The sequence below is a fragment of the Trachurus japonicus genome, chromosome 14 (genome assembly GCF_045865225.1).
Source record: "Trachurus japonicus isolate A0001 chromosome 14, Traja_1.0".
NCBI classification, from domain to species: Eukaryota; Metazoa; Chordata; class Actinopteri; order Carangiformes; family Carangidae; genus Trachurus; species Trachurus japonicus.
The window spans coordinates 23,507,957-23,530,379 of NC_140920.1; the positions used below are offsets into that span (position 1 = coordinate 23,507,957).

The 22,423-nt window shown below is 41.7% G+C and overlaps 1 protein-coding gene across 1 annotated transcript in view; it reads right to left on the minus strand.

Annotated features, from left to right (window-relative positions):
* The window catches only part of LOC146974769 (actin-binding LIM protein 3-like), a 48,502-nt gene that overhangs the window by 20,674 nt on the left and 5,405 nt on the right, over positions 1-22,423 (minus strand). The window contains exons 3-8 of the mRNA XM_085798410.1: positions 11,103-11,286; positions 7,608-7,720; positions 6,083-6,209; positions 5,608-5,701; positions 5,056-5,143; positions 258-316 (exon numbers count right to left, since the gene is read on the minus strand). Coding sequence (XP_085654536.1) covers positions 258-316; positions 5,056-5,143; positions 5,608-5,701; positions 6,083-6,209; positions 7,608-7,720; positions 11,103-11,286 — 665 coding nt within the window. The remainder of the gene's footprint in view (positions 1-257; positions 317-5,055; positions 5,144-5,607; positions 5,702-6,082; positions 6,210-7,607; positions 7,721-11,102; positions 11,287-22,423) is intronic.

Genomic DNA, 22,423 nt, shown 5'->3' on the forward strand with positions numbered 1-22,423 from the left:
CTCGTCTGTGTCAACTGTGCTAATTGCAATAAATACAAAATGGTATCAAAAGTGTTATATGTCATATTTAATCATGTCTTTACAGCAATGCTACAGGCAGCTTTGTTTTTAGTTAGTGTGTTGTAATGTACAAAGACCCGTGTGATGCTGCTTGTAAACCAAGAATGAGAAAAGAAGAAGCAGAGAAGCAGAGGACAGAAACAGAAACAGAAACAGAGGGAGGGGGCAGGGGTTGGAGGTATTTTAGTTTCACTCACCCTCAGTTTTCTCTCCAGCCGAGCTGCTTCTTTACACATGGGGTGCCAAACCTCTGAACCTGCACACACACACACACATGCAATTTTAGCTCAGTTGACTTTGTTTATTGTGTGTGGGCTGCAGCCGCAGTTTTATGGGATCCTATGAAGAGGAGATCAGCCTTTCTGGAGTGCATCAACATCAATCAACAAAACGCACACACACAGGAGGCAGGGTGTAAACCGTGTGCAGGCGGAGTGTCTGGTCTGAGGACAGAGCATGTAAGTCTTCTGCTCTCCCCACACAGACAGACAAAGAGGACGACGGGGGACAATGGAGAAAATATTGAGAGCAGCTCTGAGGATGATGATGTCGGTGTGTCCAGCACTTTGACCCAGACTGAAATGTCTCAGTGATGACTGGATGGAGGACTGTGAGGTTTTGTACAGACATTAACAGCCATGACAGAGTGAATCCCTCTAACGCAGATGATCTGCTCACCTTTTATTCTAGTGTCATGACATGAACAGGAAGAGACACTTTCCTTTGTGCTGAATGACATAAAGTGAAGCCACATCCCCACCCATCGTGTAAGAGACGGAACACATTTTTCCTTAGTTATTGTGATGAAGCAATGTAGTGTGTGCAGGAGCCTGAGAAAAGGTTTTTCAGAATTTTGGTTGAATTAGTGCATTAAACAAGAACAAGAGAGGTCAAAAGATGAAGAAGGTGTCCTGAGAAGGAACAAAGGAGAGGTAATGAAAGAAGGAGAGAAGGAAAGAAGGAGGACGGTAGAGGGGATGAATGAAGGCTTATTACATTAGATTTTATTCATAACAGTAAACCACTAATGTCAGGATGTTATATGCATGTGGATCTGATAGTGATAATGATGCTAATATATCCGCTCTGAACACACACACACACACACACACACACACACACACACACACACACAGTAACACACGGATACACACCCGCTGACTCTGTATCATTTCCCCGGGCCTGGGGGCAGTTCAGGCCGGCAGAATGGGCTCAGTTAGCTGATCATGACTCTAATATACAACCACTATCAACACCATAAATCTGACCTGCACACACACACACACACACACACACACACACACACACAGGCAAAAAAGAAGCAGGATACGCACACACACACACACGCAGCAACCACACACACTCACAACCACACAAAATCAATAGTGTAGACAGAAAGCATGCGTGGTGATTCAGTGCGCCCCCGTCCTGCCCACGCTGCTCAACTTTGCTGCTGCACAGATGTATGGTCTTGGTCTTGGACTGGGGATCTTTTATCTCCTGGATGAGGAGAATCTAAATGTGCAGGAGGAAAAGGAGCTGGATCCAAAACACAGAGGTGAAATCAGTTCTGAGCAAATTAGCTGACTGAAAGTTGACACCGTATAATCCTTCAAATGTTCCACCTGAGCCCTTGTGTCTTTTTTCTCACAGGCAGGAGGATTGTTTCAGTGTTTAGTCAGACTCTTATTCTCTTCAACTTTATGCAAAATGAGGCTAATCGATGGACCAAGGCGGCCTACTTATCTAGATCCAGTGATATTCAAAACAGTGGATGAAGGCAGCCAGTATAAATCCAGGAAAACAACACTGACATGCTATTTGAAATTCTAATGTTATATGCTATAAAGGCAGCAGATAATGAAATGGCCTCGGGAGTTTTGCTTTTCTTTGCGTTCTGCTGCATCATGCTGCCACGAGAAGCAGCAGCAACGTTTCCATTCAGCTCTGAGCCCAACGTCTGCCGCCCTCGGTGTTTGTGGACAGAGAGAGAGAAAGAGACGGAGAGAAAAGAGACAGAGAGGAGAGAGGTAAAGGTGAGCGAGTCATTGAACAGTGTGAATGTAGCCGTCAAACTAAATTCAGCGTTGGTACAGCTGATCAGTGAAGTGTGGTGAGAAATGTAACGTGGCTGAACACTTCCACTGTCAGTTTAAGAACCAGATAAAAACCTTCCTCTGTCTGTCCTGGATTTATAATACAGTTTTGATGACAGAGGTGATGGCATGTGAGTCTGAATATGCCCTAAAGTAGCGGTAGTAGTGGTTCCAATATTTTATTATTGAGCTAAGGAAAAACGCACATCCAGTGCAGCGTTAAATCAGTGCTCATTTTCATGACAGAAAAGAGTTAGAAAATAATATTAATATAAATTCACACCCATAAAAACAGAAAAAGAAAGAAAGAATGAATCAAGGGAATATCTTGGCTAAAATGTTAGGGTAAAGAAAAATATTAAATCATATTGCTTTGGGCGTTTTCTTTTGGGGGTAACTTGTCACAGGTCATTAAAAAGGACAGTGTTGTTTAATCACAAACAGCAGTATTTTTTGTACAGTTGCGGTTGAGACATTTATCAAAATATTATTGAAAATGCAATAAAGTGCAATATCCAAATTGCAGGAGCAGCAGTTTTTTGGTGAAGGTATACAGTACGTGTCTACACAGCTCAGTCTACGAATCATGTTCTCTGGACATCTTGGAAAATGCTTGTTTAGTACAAACTTGAACAAGAATCACATCTTCATCATTTATCTATTTTTCCCAGTGTAAATAAATGGAAAAAATTACTTATTAATTACCTAATAATCCTTTTTTTTCTTTTTAATCCTTCTGGAGGAGAAGGGAAGGAGAGTCAACATTTGCTCCACCTGAGCAACTACTACGACCTGCAGCATGACTGATGTGGAAGTCAGTGAGCCACAGTGGAGCAGGTATCAGGGTTTGAGATGGATGAACTGGAGGTGAAGCAACTCCACAATGAAACACTCAGACTGTTCAACACTTGATGAGATGATAATCAACTATTTACCTCAGTCTGTTCATAACTTCCACTCCCACTTCCAACTCATGCACATCACACATACACACATGCACACCACTTCTTATTCCAGACATGCATCAAGAGATTGATTGCAAGGCTATGTGTGTGTATGTGTGTGTGGTAATTGAGTGTGTCTCACGAGGGTGATTGCTCAGCCCTCCTACATGTCTGAAGTCATCAAAAGGAGGGAATGTAACCTTGGGGCAGTGTACTGGAGCTGAGCTCACACACACACACACACACCTGCTTTCACATGCACACAAATGTGCAAAGATGCATTCAAGCAGAAACACAGAGGAACGGTGCTCGCATGTATTTACAGATTAGAACGCACATACACAGGTGCACGCACGCACACACTTCAAGCACAATATGCAAATGCTTGGTTTTAGTGGTGTCTGTGAGCGCAGTAGCAGAATGTCAATGAGGGGAACCGGGAGGTGTCAACCTGGGTGGCGACTCCGGGACACTGTGTGTGTCGGGCCACATGTGACGGAACAGCAGCTCCAGGTTTAATCAGTGGGGTTGTGTTATCTGTATTGTTGCACAAAATGTCTTTTGTTAAAGCTGCACTTCTTGGTTCTGTGCTTTTCTTTACCTTCTTTCCACCTTCGTTTCATCTCAAAGACGCACTACCAGCTACAGTGAGCTCTGTGCTCTCATTTACATTAACTTCATCTTGTCAAGGAAGTGATGCTCATTCCTTCTCTTCATATCAGTTACAGTAATATAAGTTTGTATTGTATATATGTAGAGTATATAATCTATATACAGTACATTGGTTTTGTGTGAGACAGTCACTCTACTCCATTGCACTGGAGCTACCAGATGCAAGACTATACATGAAAAAAACACGTCTTTTGTGACAAGTGTTATATCCTCCTCTCTTCTTGCAGGCTTCTATCAAGTTGATGTACGTGTTTAGAACTATACACAAACTCAAAACCGGGCAAACATCCAGTTCCAGATGTTTAGGTCATACCTGATTGATTACTATGTGGAAAAACTCAACCTTATTTTTTAAAAGTTTTTATGACATTTTACAGCCTTTTAGTCATGGCGTCCATTGGAATGGACATGAAAACTATTAAAAACATGAGTTAGCAAAAATATTTTTTTCCACTTTGTTTTTTTTTTATGTTTGAGAGGAGTCAGAATACATAAAAAAATGCTTTTTGCTCAGCCAAATCCATTTTGTTTCAGTTTTGCTTTACACATGCATTCCTATAGAAACATTACAGTTGATATTTCTCCACTAAACAAACTGTTAATGCAAACTACAGTAGATGATTATGAACCTAAGTTATGGCACATTAAGCAAAATGCATAAAAATACAAGTCGCACACAGTGAGGCAGGTTTACGAGTGCTCTCACATCAACCTGGATTTGAATCCATGATTGAGCTTATTAACTTTAATTAAAACAGAAAAACAATTTAAACCTCTGGCAGTCGGCCGCTTTCATTCAGATTAATTTTGTCGGTAGCAGCGCAGAATAATGGACAGAGCAGCAGCAGGGCCGAAGGTTGAGAGGTAATTGACTCCAAGAAAACATCAAGGTGTGTGTTGTGCGTCTTTGCCACTGAGAGTAGTAATGCGTGTTACATGTGAGATCAATAACCTATATAGCGGCACTTTGTTAAAAGCAGCCATTTATCAGGTGGCTGTATCCTACCTCTCTCTGACTCACCGTCTCTCTTGGTCTCGCACTTGGTCTGCACACACACACACACACACGCGCACACACACACACACACACACACACAGATGCAGAGGAAACACTCGGGCCATCTGGATACTTGCAGAGAACAGCTAATTCAATAGATGCCACAAGTCTATTTTTACAGTCTTGTTCTCTGTACAAGTGTAGCAGCACCTGTTTGAGGCCACTGATGTCTGTTCACTGAAGTCCCTATCTTTAATAATACAGTGGTGTTCTTCAAACCTCTCACCTGTCAGGTACATCTCTTCTCCTTCCAGGAACATCATGTGACAACGGGCACACTTGGCACAGGTGGGGTGGTAGTGTTTCCCTCCAGCCTGAAGGAGAGGAAAGGAAAGGAAAGGAAAGGAAAGGAAAGGAAAGGAAAGGAAAGGAAAGGAAAGGAAAGGAAAGGAAAGGAAAGGAAAGGAAAGAAAAGGAAAGAAAAGAAAGAAATAAGACAGAGAGAGAGAGCAGACAACATAAATGAGGGAAGGAGGACACAGTGGTGATAAGAAACAGAGAAAAAACAATGAAGAGTGAAGAATGAGGGAGAGGCGTGATAAGACAGGAATGAATAGGATGGAGGAGACGAGAGCGTGTCGCTTTGTTGGTTTTCCAAAGCTGCTTCACCACCAGTCAACACTTCAGTCATTTAAAGAGGGACAGCTGCGTCTTTTTTGCAGCTTTTTTTATAGACACACACACACACACACACACACACATACACAGACTCATGCACATACTCCCACACACACCACACATGTGCTGTGTGCATATCATTATGGACAAATGCACTCACTTCAAGGACTCTGCCGCTGATGTACCTGCTACAGCCCTCACACCTGATCCCAAACTGGGTGTGGTAGTCAGTCTCACAGTAAGGGATCCCATCCCTGCCAGGGAGGAGGAGGAGGAGGAGGAGGAGGAGGAGGAGGAGGAGGAGGAGGAGGAGGAAGACAGAAAACAGTTTAAATTGACCTTAAATTGAACATCATTAATCCAGAAAAACCTTGTTGTTAAATATCTAAATTTATGAATCAACAGTAGCAGAACAACAGATTCTAATAATAATAACCACTGAAGGCTTCCTTTAGATTCTTTAAAGACTGACTCAATAATTAATCACAAATTCAAACACCATTTTTTTATCATCACATTGTAGTTTGAAGTGTAACAGGCTACACACAAGAGGCAGTTTTAGTTTTTCAAAGCAGAGGATGGATACTTCCAGGAAATCTTTGATATTCACTCATCACAGGGATAAAACCACCTACTTGCTGATGTACTCTCCAGTGAGCGCACAGCCGCACGTTCGGCATTTAAAACAACTGACGTGCCACTGTCTCTCCAGAGCCAGCAGAGACTGACCCTGTTTGATCTCCTCACCACAGCCTGCACAGTCTGAGAGGAGAAGAGAGAAGAGGAGGAGAAGAGAGGAGAGGAGGAAATGCAGCGATGAGAGAAAAAACACACACAATTAAGATAAGAGCGGCTTCAACATTTTTCCATTCATCATCCTTCCTCTCTGTCCTTGCCTCTCTGCTCTGCCAACCTTTCTCATCACTCCTCCTTTTCTTTCTCCTTCTCTTCGTCATCCCCCTCTCTCCTGTTGTGATAGTCACACTGTCTTTGCCAGATGGAGCGACCAGAACCAGGCCACAAGACTACCTGGAGCAGCGTGCCACCTTCTGTGTGCAATGTGCATGTGTGTTTATGTGTGTGTGGGTGTGTAGCCGCAGGGTGTGTGTCTGTGTTGTGCGGTGTTCAGCAGGTGGACGGAACAAACTCCTTTAGTGTTTTTCACCTGTAGGGGAACAACACCAAACTTGCATACTGGCTGAATCACATTGTATTAAAAAGAGAGATATAAGCAAAATAACACATATTGATTCTAACTGGACAGAGAGAGTTAATTATGCAGCTGCTTTATGCTGATCAATATTAAAGGAGAAGGCTGGCCAAAGCTTCATAATACTGTCTTATTCATCTGAGCTCCATTGCTGTCAAACATGATTAAAAACCCATCAATAAGCAACAGTGTATCAATCCGCAGCTGAATGTAGTCCCCACAAAATGTTCTGCTTATTCCTATCAGGAACATTTGATAAAAACTACAATGTCAAGCAGTTGTTTGAACTTACATAAGTGTTGTGAAACTGAAAGTGAAGTAAAATCACATCTTTCACTTGTGTAATGGTAAATTTGAATATTCCTTTGTTTTAATCACTTGAAATATCCCCACATCCTGCTTTCCCCCCAAGATATCAGATCTCCCTTTGTTGATTACCCATTTGTGTATTTTAATGTCTAGACCTGAACCGGCCCCTGCAGACAAAGGGGTGTGGAACACACCTTAGGGGACGCTCCTCAGGTATAAATGTTTAGGTCTCCCCATTGTCTTTGTCTTTCTTTACCATCACCGCTCGGGTGAGGACTGACCTTTCCTTGCAAGGAAATAAAACAGCAAACAGCTAAAAACTTCCACGACACTTGCTAATAAAAAGACCATGAGATCAATCAGAAGTCAGAGCTGACTCATGACATATTCTGCTATATAATTACTAAGCTGTTTCTGCTCATTGATTTGAATTCTGTCAAATATATCTTACATTTAACAGTTATTTCTCTTTTCCCCACAACCCGGCGCTGAGCTTATTATGGAAGTCCATGATACATCACTCATCATTACATAAACAAAAAATGTGTCCAGTGTAAGTATGATGCAGATTTCATGTCTGTGCATATATTTGTGTGGCACAGACTCGTGCGTGCGTGTGTGTGTGTGTTTTGTTTCCTTACAGCTTGGTCCGTGGACCTTGACGGGCTTGTCGGTGTTCAGAGAGAGTGAGCACTGCTGACACACACACTTCTTTCCACAGAAGGTCACCCTGTCGCCGATTGGGAATGGGCTCCTGAAAACACACACACACACACACACACACACACACATATGCAAACACAAATGTTTTAGTTATGTCTTGCAGATTTGAGTATAGAAATTCTGTTCTGTGCATTGTTTTATTTTCTTCTTCTTTGTGAATTCAGAGTTCAGAGAGTCTGTTGCTTTGCCTGAATGTACACTGTCAAAGACCTGATGTCCTGTGCTTTGGATGTCTTCCATGCAGCCACCTCCCTATGACGTCCATGCAGCACAGTGACAGAGCACTTTGTTCCCTAAAAAGCAGCAGCCAACTAGAGAATGCATTTCCTGAAGGAAATACGGGTGAATGCTGAAAGCTGGAAGTTGAATGAGCTGAATAATGCTGAATTAAGTGAAGAAATAGCTGAATCAATCTTGAAAAGATGAAACAATATCTGAAGAGTAAAACTAAAACATGTAAGAAGGAGGCTGTATGGATGGGTTAGAAATTACTAGAATTGTTGAAGATCAGTATGAAGTAATTGAAAGGCTGAAGTCTACTCAAATATATTTAAAACTGACAGCTTGAAAGAATCGTTGAACCATTACTAATATAGATGAAATAATATCTGAATAATAAAATCATGCAGCACAGTGACAGAGCACTTTGTTCCCTAAAAAGCAGCAGCCAATTATGTTTCCCTCAATTCATAACTGCCAAAACAACTTCCTAGGAGACAGGGTTGACAGACAGTTGTTTCAGTACACTGCTCAGTTGTACATGTGTGCATTTCTTCTGTGTAAAGGTTTGGGCTCAGAAAGGTTGTTGTGGGAGCTGAGTCAATGTTTTGACCAAAAAAAAAAAGTAATTTGTGAGACACAGTTTCATTGGAATGTGCTGACTCAGCCATTTTCAAGATGAATAAGCCTCATTCGCAATCTCGGTGTAATGTGTTCTCATTAGTGGAGTGGTACACACACACATACACACACAGGAAACTTTGTCCAGCTCGAGCCAACTAAAACCTAATGATCCATCCCCTCATCTCAAACAGACTGAGAGTCAGCCTATGGACTGTACCACTCACCACACTCACGTATACCAGTCAGTTTTAAGGTAACTGGAATGATTTATATGCCATATGACTATTAAAGTGAGCGCAGCCAACAGCCAACAGACATGAAGCATCTTCCATGAAAAATATAACTTTTCTTAATCTCTTCTCTTCAGCTTCCTGCTCCTCTCTGATACACAGGTAGCACCAGTGGCCCTGGGGCTGTGGAGTTTGAAAGATGCAAGTTGCATTAATGGGAAGTTGGCACCAAAGGGCAACAACACTCTGCTGCCTCTGCTGATAGTTGCTTCAATTTCCATCATTCCTTTTTTTTAAATGTGTCTCTCACAAGTCACCATAGATTTGCTGGTGGAAAACTAAATAAGTTGAGGTTTTTAAAGGGACAACGAGGAGTTTTGGAAAAGCGAAGCGTTTTCACACTACATTTATGAGCCTCCGCGCGCACCGTAAAATTCTTTGACCAGCGCAAGACAGACTCAATGTTTTCATTCATCAAGAATTAAAGTCACGGGGCGGCGTTTAGCTCACTGGGAGGAGCTGCCGCCCCATGTTGAGGCTCAGTCCTTGGTGCAGGCGCACCCGGTTCGAGTCCCGCGTCGGACGGCCCTTTCCTGTGTGTCATTCCCCTAATCTCTACCTCCCCATTTCCTGTCTCTCTCTCGACTGCACTATCGATTAAAGGCAATAAAAGCCCAAAAAATATACTTAAAAAAAAAAAGAATTAAAGTCAGAGGTTCAAAGACGATCACATACCGTCGTAGTTCCGACCATAAACGGCGATTCTGCTGCGTTATTCTCATGACTAGCCACGAAACCGAAAGTAAAGAAACGCTGGTCGGCTCGACCCTTTTAACATTGATCAAAAAACCTGTTACAACAATATCCCTGGAATAAGTTTTAAAAACATTCAACTGTCAATTAAATTGCACATGGGGGCTCTGACAGATTTACAGGAGTATCCACCTGGGGACGAGTGTGACACATCACTGTTTCTCAACTGTATCTCAGTGAGGTGTGTGTGTGTGCGTGCTCCATAAGTGCATGTGAGTCTCTTTTTTCAGCTGTGTTTGTCCTCAGTCTGATGAGAAAGACAAACAAGATTGGCTTTTATTAGTAGGTTTACAAGCATTTACTGTAACTAAACAGAGTTTACTTGCTAATTTTGGTGGGAAAAGCACATTTGATTAGTTCATTTTAATGAGCTACAAAAAGTGAATTACTGTGAATACTTAAATGAAGAGCCATGTATAGTGTTTCAAGGATCTGCAGCAGTCACACTCGTCTATAAAGTGCAGACGATCTGCTCTGGTGTGCACTGATCAGTGAAAGAAAATGCAGAGAGAGGAGTTTCCTTTTCTCGTGCATCACTGTTTTTCTGTTGTGAAGGGCTGTAACTGTGGTAGGTGAGCAGACTTGCAAAGTAATAAATACACAGGATGTGGTGCCATGTGTCTTGCCATGAGTCTCATTTGCTGCTGTTGTTTTTGTCATCACGACACATAACAGTGCCGTGGGGATCCCTGAGGACATGACACATTGTAGAGCTGCAAATGACGGTGTTAGAAGAACATGCTGGGAGAAATATCTTCATTCATTATCACTAACTTGGCCTTTGTAACTTTCACTAGACTGTAATTTATGATTTCAATTCTATTCTTATGTTGATTTAAAGGTATATTGTGTAAGAATTACTCCCATCAGTGTGGTTGTAGATCACAAGCAACTCAGTCGTATTTTTCATGCTGCATTCACGTGAAATCGGTTAGATGGCAGACGGACAACAGCCGCTGCAGATAACGGCTTAAACAACTTTCTCTGGACTTCTGTGACTAAAATGACATCTGGTTTGTTACCGACGGCCGTTTTTCTGACCACACCTGAATGCAGCATTCACGTGCAGTCCTCACAGTCCTCACTGCGTTACCGCGGTGACTTTTCACAGACGCCACCTCGACCTGAGCCGTCAGCTCCGGTGTCTCCGCTGAGTTTCCGTGGTTTCCTACCGTCACGCTGCCACTGAACGTAAAAACATGGAGACACCACATGGCAGCAGCACCGAGCTTACCCGCTCCATGGAGATATGAATGATATGAACGGCTCATTCAGAGCTGAAAGGAACACTTCAGTTTGTTGATGAGGGTAATTATTGATGAACGAAAAACGTACTTTTGAACGAAATAATCGATTTCCGTGAATAGATAACAGGAGAACTTACACAATACCTTGTACCTTTAAAGATGAGTTATGGTTTAATGGTTTATTTTATTTGTGTATCTTTGTCATAAACTGCCAAATTTAGGCTACCTGTCTGTTTTGCATCAGCTTAGGTCTCAAAATGTTCAAATGCTTCTCCTTTACCTGCAGATGCTGCAGACGAAGCAGTGTGGGTGGTAGGTCCTCCCCAGGGCAGACACCACCTCTCCAGTGATGTACTTGTTACAGCTGTCACACTGGGTCCCATAGAGCCGCTGGTAGTCCTCGGTGCAGATGTACTCTCCGGAGTGGTGGAAGAAACCCGAGCGAACCAAGTCACAGCCGCACACTGAACAGATGGAGAGAACAAACCGAGCCAGCTCACTTTACTCTTTTTCTCTACGGAAGACTGAAACAAACAGAGAGGTTACTGAATATAGACACTGTGTGGCAGGCGCGATGTAAACAAAACTGTGGGGGGAAAAAAAAGACGATCAAAGGTCATGTTTTCATTTCTGAACGTTCAGTTGTCAACTTGCAGTGGTAACACAAAGATGAATATTAATCCAATAATCAAGAAGTTTCACCTTCTGGACTGAGTGAAGGTAGAGAACACAACACATGCATGTGTGTGTGTGTGTGGTGATTAGGAGGAGGGTGTGGGTGTGTGTAGGGGGGCTGTAGAGAGTGCAATCTGTTGTCCTGTCTGACCTCTAAAGGGTTAAGACTATAATCTGGTTTTGGGGCTCAGACCTGCAACTATCTAATCTGTTAATTTATACATCATGTTATGTCTGGGCAACATAAAATAATATTAAACAAATAATTACATATAAGCTTGAGTCCCCAACCAGATGTTCTGTATACATACAGACAGTAAGGAAGCCAGGAGAGGTGTTAATCAGCTGCAATATGAAGTGCAATGGTGTCATGAGAGAGAGTTTCTGGATGGAAAGGAAGTCTAAGAGGATTTCCATGACTAAGGCTCTAGAGAAGACGAGATTCACCCGAGAAGTGGAGGCCAAGAGAACAAATGTCCTGTTCTCCAAAGACTCATCCTGGTTTAGGGAATAATGCTATAAGGGCATACAGTACCCACGCAGAGCTGAGACCAAGCAATACCAGAGGGAACTATGGGAAAAAGAGGTATCACACAACACCGATGCCAAGTAGCTGGTGGACTCAAGAGAAGACCAACTCCACAACCAACCAGTCAACATCACAAAGGCAGACTTCATATAACAAGCCTCAGGAACGAAGAGCTGCACAGGACCTGACATGATCCACTCCCACTGGCTGAAGAAGTGGCTGCTCATCATCACTATGCAGCTTTTCATATTATTTGGAAGTTTAGTTTCATTTCATGTATGTTTGATTATTTTATGTGGCTTTTAATGGACCCCAGGAAGAGTAGCTGCTACCAGGTGTAGCAGCTAATAGGGATCTTAATAAAATAAAATCAAAATAAAATCACCACAAACCGCCAGACAGACGCTCACCTGAATGGCCGACACAAGGCAGGACAATCCTGACCATGACAGAGCCACATAAGGATACAACACCACTGAACTACACAAGTCTGTATACATAAATATAAACATATAGGCTACATACAACAGTTTTATATGTATTTATGGAAGCAGTGTTGTTTGATAGATGCACGTCCAGGCTCAGAGACTGATGAGTACACACAGACACACTGTGTTAACTGTACATACTGACAGCTTGATGTATGGCTTTTATTTAGCAAATGCAAAGTCTTCCAGCCAAATGATTGCTTCTGGTCCAGCTGTGCCGAGGGTGAGGAGGCTTCTGCTGAGCCGCTTGGTTGGACACTTTAAAAGGTGCTGAACGATGATTTGCTTCAGCTAGCAGGGAGATGGGAGCGGACTCCTACAACCCCTACTAAAGGTTGTGTGTTTATAGTATTTATAGTAGCCTGTGCCATTTGGTTAACACATCAGATGAAAATCTTTTCATAATGCCAGAAATGTAAAAAATGTTAATCCACATAATGAATTGAAGTCAGCACATATCTGTAGTTAACCTGCCCAGTCAGAGGAGGTATACACCGCAGTATACTGTATATACAGAGCAGCATCATGATACAGTCTGTATGTACTGTAGGCTGAACATCTGAAAGGCGGCCAACGGATCAAGATATCTGACAGTGAACTGAATGTCTGCTCTCTAATTAAGCTAATGGCTCTAAACCCAGCGGAGTGAATGGAGCTGATCTGATCCCAGCCAGTGTGTTAAGTGGCTCAGACGCAGAGACAGAGAGAGGGAGGGAAAGAAAGAGAGAGATACTGTAGAGAAAATAAAACTGACCGGAAACCACTAATACATTAAAGCAATTTTTAACTACACTTTATTTCTTTTCTTAATATAACCCTGGAGCCAAATATGAATCATTTGATTTTCATTTAAAAAACCCTTCAACCTTGGAATCAAGTCATAAAGACTTTCCTTTAGAAATCATACTCTTGTAATATTATGTAAATATTTACACGGTCTCTGTTCACTGCACATTTTATCACTGAACATCTGACTATAAAACAAGCATTGCTGCCACAAGCCCCATAATTGTTAACAGTGCAGGCAGTTTGTTGCATAGAATTGAGGCAGTGAGCATTTATTTGTACGGCACCTCTCACCAGCAGAGCTGTTTAGTGTTTTACATGAGATATGAAAGGCAAAGACAATTTAACATAGACACATATGAATATAATTTGAAAGAGCAAACAGGGAAATAAAAATTAGAAGACAGCTACAGTTCAATGCAATATATTGATTAATAGCCCTAAATTTCTGCCTTTTAGCATAGACATGTGAACAGTGAGTCATTAAGCCTATATGAATGCATAGAAAAGGTTTTCAGGCTCCTGCTAAACAGTAAGTCCTTTAATTCTTGAAGTATTAGACTTGTTTCATGATGTTATAATATGACTGTAAATTTTAAATTCCAAAACCAGTTTTATGATTTTTCCCTCCTTTTTCCTTTTGATTAATTACTCTGTAACTAGAATCGCTGCCTCGGGGTCGTTCACCTCTGCCAACCAGACAAATTGCAGGAAATATGGTCACCACCTCCCCTTCTGCTGAGTTACAGCCTTGAATAATGGCTGGAGGTGTTTTTGCAGAACATAATGATGTCACATTGAAGCTGACCTTTAACCTTTGGATGTAAAATGTCATCCCCTCATTTTTTAAAATCCTATTAGACATTTGTGTTGAATTTGTTGAGAGGTCACTGTGACCTTAGACCTTTAACCAGCAAATCGTATGTTATCTATACATGACACAGATTATATTGCAGTATAAACAAGTTCATATTTATTGTTATATAACTGAAGGATGTCCTCGGGATTCAGCTGGTTTGAAGATGCTTAAGCTTCTCATAAAAAAGTGGCACATCCCACTACAAACTGTGGAGCGCTGTTGTTTTCTGTCTCCTCTGTCTCTGATATGTTATTCTTGTCATGGCAAAGCTGCTGTTGTACAACTTTAAAATGCCAGCCTGACCTTTATCAGTCTGCCTGAGACATAAGCTGCAAGAGTAACAGCTACGCTAACGCACACTCTCATGTGTACATGTGTTGTACTCACAAACTGTACATCAACACACACACAGTTGTGAGGTTTTCTGCCAGGTACCACAACATGATCCATAAACAGACATATACATGTTTCCACTGTCCCTGTCTCCAGTGGACACTCACATGATGGAGGCTGAGTCCTTCTCACCCTTCAAACATCCATCACTGTCTCAAGTGGAAAACTATTAAGCTGTGAAGGAAAACAAAGGAGATAGGGAGCTGCTCAGACTTGGCCTCTCTGGAGGGACCTCTGTGATATTTGGATTTCAGATCTCAAGCCAAATTTAAAAAAAAAAAAAAAGTCCTTACAGACCATAATCCATGCATAAGTATTTACACAGTCTGCCTTTATTGATAACACTTTGATTTCCGCTAGGACGTGTTCAATGTTAGGATCTCAATAAACAAAACCATGAAGTAATATCTGAATACAGTAGTTTTGCTGTATTTCTCTTCTCCTGGGTGAGCTTTCATTCTGTTTAATGGGGTTTTTATAGTCTAGTCTCTTATTAGCCATGCCAGCTGCTTGGCTCCAGGCAACAGCAGTTTTCATCTGGATTGAAATATTTCAATAAGCATTTGCAAAGAAATCATCTATTGTCATTTGTGGAAGAAGCCAACTGAACTTGGCATCACCATAAGTTTCACAGTTGGGTTTTTTTTAAGGTCAATGTTTTAACAGATGTTTGCCATGAAGTTTGGTATGAGACATTCATTATCATCAGGATGACTTGTAACCACTTTGATAATCTTGTCTTTTCATATAGCAACATCTCAAAAGTTTTAGTTTAGAGCTAAATAAAGGCAGAGGTACTGACATTCCCACCAGCCTCAGCTGCCTGTACTTAAAAGGATCGTTCAACATTTTGGCAAATTTGCCTATTGCCATAATCCCTATAGTCATAGCAGTAGGTTCATTACCTTTAATTATCGGTGCATGTTGTTTTGAGATCTGCGGGGCAGAGACGCCAACTGCTCAGCGAACACAACGGGGGTGAACGGTACTGGTCCCCTGTCTCTCATCAAACTCATGAAATACACAATCCAACAACTCCAAAACGCTCTCATGGACAAGTTGTGACCTGCGCATTCATAATCAAAGGTAATGAACCTATATGACTATAGGGATTATGGCAGTAAGCAAATTTGCCAACATGTTGAACTATCCCTTTAACATTGAGTGCTAATGAGAAAATGTGTGCATGATAACACTTAACTAAAATGGTAAAAATGAGTCCAATTTGTTAGCATGACTTTATTTCAACAAGGACGAGTGAGACAGCGATGCCAGACGGCCAAACATTTTACAGGAGGAAACTGATGTTTTGGTCCAGGAGGTCCAAGTTCACCGTGGCAGAATATATGGTAACACTGAGCAGAAGTAGTCTGGGAGGAAGTTACAAATATCGTTAATCAGGTTTTGCCCTGATACACTAAGAACCGTTGCCCAATGCCCAGTAATAAAGACACAGAATCTGTCGCCAGCGCTGCGCCACCAAATTAGAGCCTTCTCTCCTGCTCTGAACAATGGTAAAACAAAAACCATGTGACTGCTTTCAGGTCACAACTCTTCATTTGTTGGACTGTTCCTCAATGGTGGATCTGAGACATAGCAGCAATGCTGGTGATGTGAATGTGAGCTGCGGTACTGCAGTGTGGTTACTTTTTGCCACTGGCTTCTTGTCTGTCCTATCAGTCACTGATCTCAGCCAATCACACTGAAAATCAGCCTTTTTTAATCAGTAGCAATAACTATATAATATTTCTGAAACGTTCTGAAACGTTGGTCCTGTGGACAAAACTCAGGAGTGTATAAACCTCAGTAGGATCTGGAAAGAGGCTTTGTTATTTACAAAGTAAAATTTTGTATTTCAAAATATAACTGGTTATTCCTACACGCACTGTCTCAAAAAGGCCTGTTTGGTTACAGAATGAAGACAGACTCAGTGTATGTATGAACATCAAGTCATAAGATCAGAGTACAATTCCTCTTAAAACCAATTGACTTGTCAAGATTAAACCCAATGCAACATATCTCTAAATAATTTGATTAAACTGAAGATTTCATGTTTTAGATTTACAGTGTCATTATAATAGAAGCAGAAAATGCCACAGCAGACACAGAATGTAAATGAGCATGCGCCTTCATGCTACCATCCATTACTCCCTCTCTGTCACTTGACATTTCAGTCTTCCATGGGCAGTCGGGACAAATTTTCCCACAGCAACTTGAACTTGCTGTTTGAAGCTTAATGTTAAAATAGGTCAAAGACTTGTCAGTCGCGTCCATGTCGGACCTGTCAAGCGAGACCTTTTGACCTCCTGTGACCTCAGTCTGACCTTCCCTGGCCCCATCTGTTGTCCCGAACCCTGAAGGTTTTCTACATTTAGTCTGTGCTGTGTGTGCTGAGTCAGCAGAGAGCGGACAGTTCCCGTGCAGCCAGCTGAGTCCTGGGAGTCAAATGAAGCCCGGCAGCTCAGACACGGTCTTATAGCGTGCAGTGATGAAGAGTCTGGTCTGTCATATTAAAGATCGCTAAGACGATCAAAAAGTGGGTTGAATTTCCGTGTATTACAGTAAATTCACTGATTTTTCGGGTAAACAGTTGATCCCGCAGCAGACAGTAACAGCATTTTTACGACCATGTACAACCATCTGGAGAGTTGTACAGGCTCCACTCTGTCTTACTGTAGTGAAGTGAGTGTACAGACAGACTCCAGTGAGACAGCTGTCTGTTACGACCCCAGGAATCCATAGCAAACCAACTGCATTTAATGACTTAAGTATGAAAGTTTCAGCAGGTAAACTATATACCCCACAGTTTTATTTCAGACATGGAGGCAGTTTGTGTCTGACTTCTAATGACCTTGAGAGGTCAGTGACTTCTCCTTTCCAGTCTTTGCCCCATTTCACCATTATAAATGATACTATAATGGCCATTTTCCCCCCTGATAAAGATGCTAATTTGCCCCTATGGCAATGTAATATAATTTTGATAAGAGCAGTGGAATCAATGCCCAGGTATAAAGGTAGCAAGAACTTGTAAAAGCAGACAGACTCTGCTGCATGTTCCAAGAGGATATGACTAGCTTGCAAATCAGCAAACATCCAATAAGTCATATCTGAAATTCCTGCATATCTGAAAACTAACTTGTGGATCAATAAACACAGGAGAAAGTTTCATGCTTTGGTCATAAAAGGCACAATACTCTCCATAGTTTATGTGCTGCACTACAGAGGTAACTTTGTCCTGTATAATTTATTCTCACCTGATGAGACATTTCACAGTAAGTAGTTCAGATTCATGTGATTAGTATTAAAGATGAAGACATAAAGAAATAAGAGTGCTGTGCTACTTACAAAGCTGAAACACATAAGTCAAATCCAAGACATAAGGAGGCTTTTCTTGCTCTTTTTTACTGCTTGGCAGTGTTCAGAGGAGTTATTCGTATGTTCTGCTATTATGCATGGCTATTTTTAGCATGAACATTTGTTTACTTATCAGATAGGGGAAACGTGAGTTCGGTATAAAACTTCATTCCTCTGCTGAAAGGACAGATGTGTCTGTGTACTGGTGGAAAGCAATGTCAGTGTTAACTCTTATTCTGCTTCAATTAGTTTTTTGTCTCTTACTCGTCGAGTTTGCAAATCACCCGCTAAAGTTTTGGCACATCTGGATCATCTCATCACCTTCTGATACCAAGTCAGTGTAGCCTCCAGTCTGTATTGCAGATGAAGCAGGGCTCAGAGGGCAAATTATAACTTGTTGTAATTTTTATACAATGATGACTCATGTTCTTGGGAAGTAAACAGCTACTAATGCTAATACTAGCTACATAGCAATAGCAAAACGTACTGTTATAGCTGTAACTCTGACTTGCAGACTAAGATTTAACAGGAGGTAGAAGTAAGAGAAGTCTTGTACAGAAAGCAAACAAACAATGAGGGCATACATAAATAAAAGAAATACAAATTAATAAATAAAGTGATGGTATTTCTCCTCCCTTTCATCCCAGTGTGTACTCCCTTCTTCTCTCTCTGCTTCACCACTTCTACTCCTCACCAGCCTCCTACCGTCCTTTCCTTCAGGTTCAGCTGCAGTTCATTGGAGGCAGTGAAGTATTTAAATACTCCTGATCTGCGTCTGTTAACGCCGATTTGTTGCCTATTAGACTCAAGTGCTGCGGGTGTGGACGCACAAATGAAAACACACACAACCGGCAGAGGGGCGGCATGTAATGATTTCTTTGTTTACCGCCAGCGGCTGAAGTGCAGGGTCGAGGGGGAAGAAAGACAAAGGAGGCAAAGAAAAGACAAAGATTTGTGAAAAAGCGATGTAAATGAAGATAGACGCATGAAACGATAAACTCCCGGAGGCCCGTTACACATGTTGACTGCCTCATCTCTCTGATTTAGCTTCCAGATACACCGGGAAGAATAAACACAAGTGCACCGGCACACACTGACCCACTGTGTGAGGACACACAAAGGAAAAAAAGAGTGCTGCAAAGCAGAGCTGATACAGCGGTTAGAGCTTTGCAGTTTGTCCTTGAAGTCTCTTCTGAAGAAAGAGCCAAGCCAGTCTGTGTCTGTGTGGCTCAGCGTTCACTAACACTGATAAACTATGCAGTACTACCTTCTCTCCTCTACAACACAAACTTGTTTGAATCTGCTTTAAATTCTGTTCAGAAGGTGAAGCACCTGCTACACAATCTATCCAAATAAATTAGTGTGCGCTTGTTGTACACCATCTTCTCTCAGACATTCTTTAACTGATAATGACCTAAAAAAAAAAGCTTATATAATAGAGGCACGGTCCTTTATCTCAAAGTGCCTTGCGAAATGTTTTGATGCGCAGTAAGACTCAGACTATTTGGGGTGTTTGTCCTATTTTCCAGTTGTCACTGAAGTGGTTCTTTGCTAAAGAGCTGCTGTAAGGTCACAGATGATGCACATGGCTCAATTTTCTGCTTGAAAAAAAAAACAGAGGGGAGAGGATTATTTTAGACATGAAGCTGAGAGGAGACATGGAGAAAAGAGGAGGAGAGGCAAGATGGGAGTCAAGGGAGAGATTAGAGGAAGCTGAATGGAGAGAAAGCATCATATGTGAGGAGAAAGGGAAGCAGACAGCAAAGTGAAGGGATGAGGATGTGGAAGGAGAGAGGGAGAGACAGGGGGTGGGACCCAGGGGAGGTATCAATGAGGCTATCGATCTGTCCATCCAGCACACGTCTGCCGTCCTGTCACTGTCTTCCCTCATTTATTCGCATCATCAACATGGGATGGATTTCTTCGCTGTAGCTTCTCTGAATTTGAGCGTGATCGGTATGGACGGATGGATCAAAGGGGAGGGAGGGGGAAAAGGGGAGAAAATGGGAAGTCTAACCAGTCTAGGGCCTAACCGAGGGATTACACTGCCACAATTATGTGACATATTATGGATTCTGGCGACATTGTTAACAGAGGAGACGAGACTTCATGTCTCCAAAAACCCAGCAGGACATGGGGATAATCCAGAAATCGCTTGAAAACAAACATGTTCCATATTTTATCACAGTGTCAGCGAGAGCAGAGCGGCATCTTTTTGTTGTCTCCTGACGTTTTCTCTGCGCTTCTGCGCTCTAATTCACACTGACGGGAAACAAAGTTGTCAAGACGTTTCACTCAAAATTACAAGTGTCGACCTCTTAGGGGCCCTCAGTGGTAAGTCAGTCGATCGACTCAGTCAGTGGGGTTCATCCTCTGGAGACGACAAATGTCTGTTATGTCACAACAGTATCCCCATAGCTGCTAGTGTCACTGAAAACAACCTTATAATTAAACTCATTCAACAGTTTCAGCAATAAAATCATGATATAAAAGGTAAATAATACAATTGTCTGTCTGTCTGTCTGTCTGTCTGTCTGTCTGTCTGTCTGTCTGTCTGTCTGTCTGTCTGTCTGTCTGTCTGTCTGTCTGTCTGTCTGTCTATCTATCCATCTATCTATCTATCTATCTATCTATCTATCTATCTATCTATCTATCTATCTATCTATCTATCTATCTATCTATCTATCTATCTATCTATCTATCTGTCATCCCCCTCTGTCTGCCTTTCTTTCTCTCTTTATTTCTTTCTATCTACCCAGTTTCTTTGTCTTTTTACTTTTACTTCTTTCTTTCTTTCTTTCTTTCTTTCTTTCTTTCTTTCTTTCTTTCTTTCTTTCTTTCTTTCTTTCTTTCTTTCTTTCTTTCTTTCTTTCAATCCACCTACCTTTCTATCTATCCCCCTCTTTCTTCCAAGTTCCTACCCCCTTTCTCTGTCTTTTTACTTTTTCTTTCTTTCTTTCTTTCTTTCTTTCTTTCTTCTGCCGCTATCTATCTATCTATCTATCTATCTATCTATCTATCTATCTATCTATCTATCTATCTATCTATCTATCTATCTATCTATCTATCTATCTATCTATCTATCTATCTATCTATCCATCCTCTCGTGCTCATTTATTCAGTTTCTCCCCTTATCATTTCTCTCTCTCCTTGTCACAGGAAAAAACAGTGGCCACACTAACAGGAGATCATGCTGTTTACCAAACAAAGACACATTGTAAGTCTCTGAGGTTCACAGCTACAAGCAAAGACTGTGAGACGAGACAGCGACAGAGAGGGAAAAGAAAAAAGATAATGAGGAGAGGAGAGAAAAAACATAAACAGTGATGCCTGTGTACTGAAAGCTGATGATTTGATTCCTGTCCACTTCATCAGCTGACGTCTACTCAGCCCACACGGCCCATTAGCTAAAAGTCGTTAAGCTTACTCTACAAGATCAATTCTCAATGATAGTAAATACTTTACAGTAATATCAAAGGGGGGACATTTCCGTCAATAAATCTGGCCTGTGTTCTTCTACTGAACAAACTATCAGTCAGTCACAATCAATTATTCCACCAAACCGAACAATCACAGCAGTCGTTCAGGCTCAGGTTATTTTTAAGATCTGCAACAAAGAAATGCGGCACAGGATAAAATAGAAAACCCCGTCTCTTTGGTGTTTCGCGGCTGAGCGCACTCGGGCGATGTTACTGGCAGATCAAACAGAGAAAACTGTGTTGTCTTGCCGCACGCTTTGGGACCGTGTGGGTCTCGGCCTGTGAAAGGAGGTTTGAGTCTGACTACGAGCTGAAAAGCTGCTGACTGCACTGCCAAGCTACAGCTGCTGACTCCAGACCTCTATTTGTGCGCTCTGTCCCACCTGCTCACTGGTGGAGCTCGGACGGCCAGAGACACACAGTCACCAATACTCACACTGCTTGCAACTACACACAAACACACAGACATGTGGTCACGTGCACCTTTCAATGCTGCTGAGAGGTATTTTATTTGTTTGTTTCATTTCTCTCTTTTTTTTGCCAGATTTAGCCATTGTGTATAATTTTCTGTAGAGCAGTATCTGAAGGGGTCCTGGGGATACCCAGTAAAGAGGGCGATCATTCATTTTCTCCATTATACAATCATAAGTAACACAATGATAGGCTTCTATGACTAATTTGGTTATGGGTTGTTATAACAAATAATCTAAAAACAACATTTAATCAACAAATGAGTCTTAGTGGGTTAATTTGAGTCAGTTTTCAGGGCTGCTGCTGTGGATCTCTGAAGCCCAGTGTGTTTTTGTGTTTTGCTCTGAATCTCTACACTTGTAAATAGTCCCTTCTCACAGAAAGACAGTTTCATATGTCTCGGCGGGGAAAACAAAGGTCAGAGTAATAAAATGAATGACAGCTGAATTCCACTTAGTGTCTGAGGGTCCTGTTACTGTGCATGCCGCTTCCCTGTCGCTTGAATTGAATGGAGATATTGTTAGTTAATTAGCTGCACCTCACTCTATCTGCCAGTTTTTTGGTTTT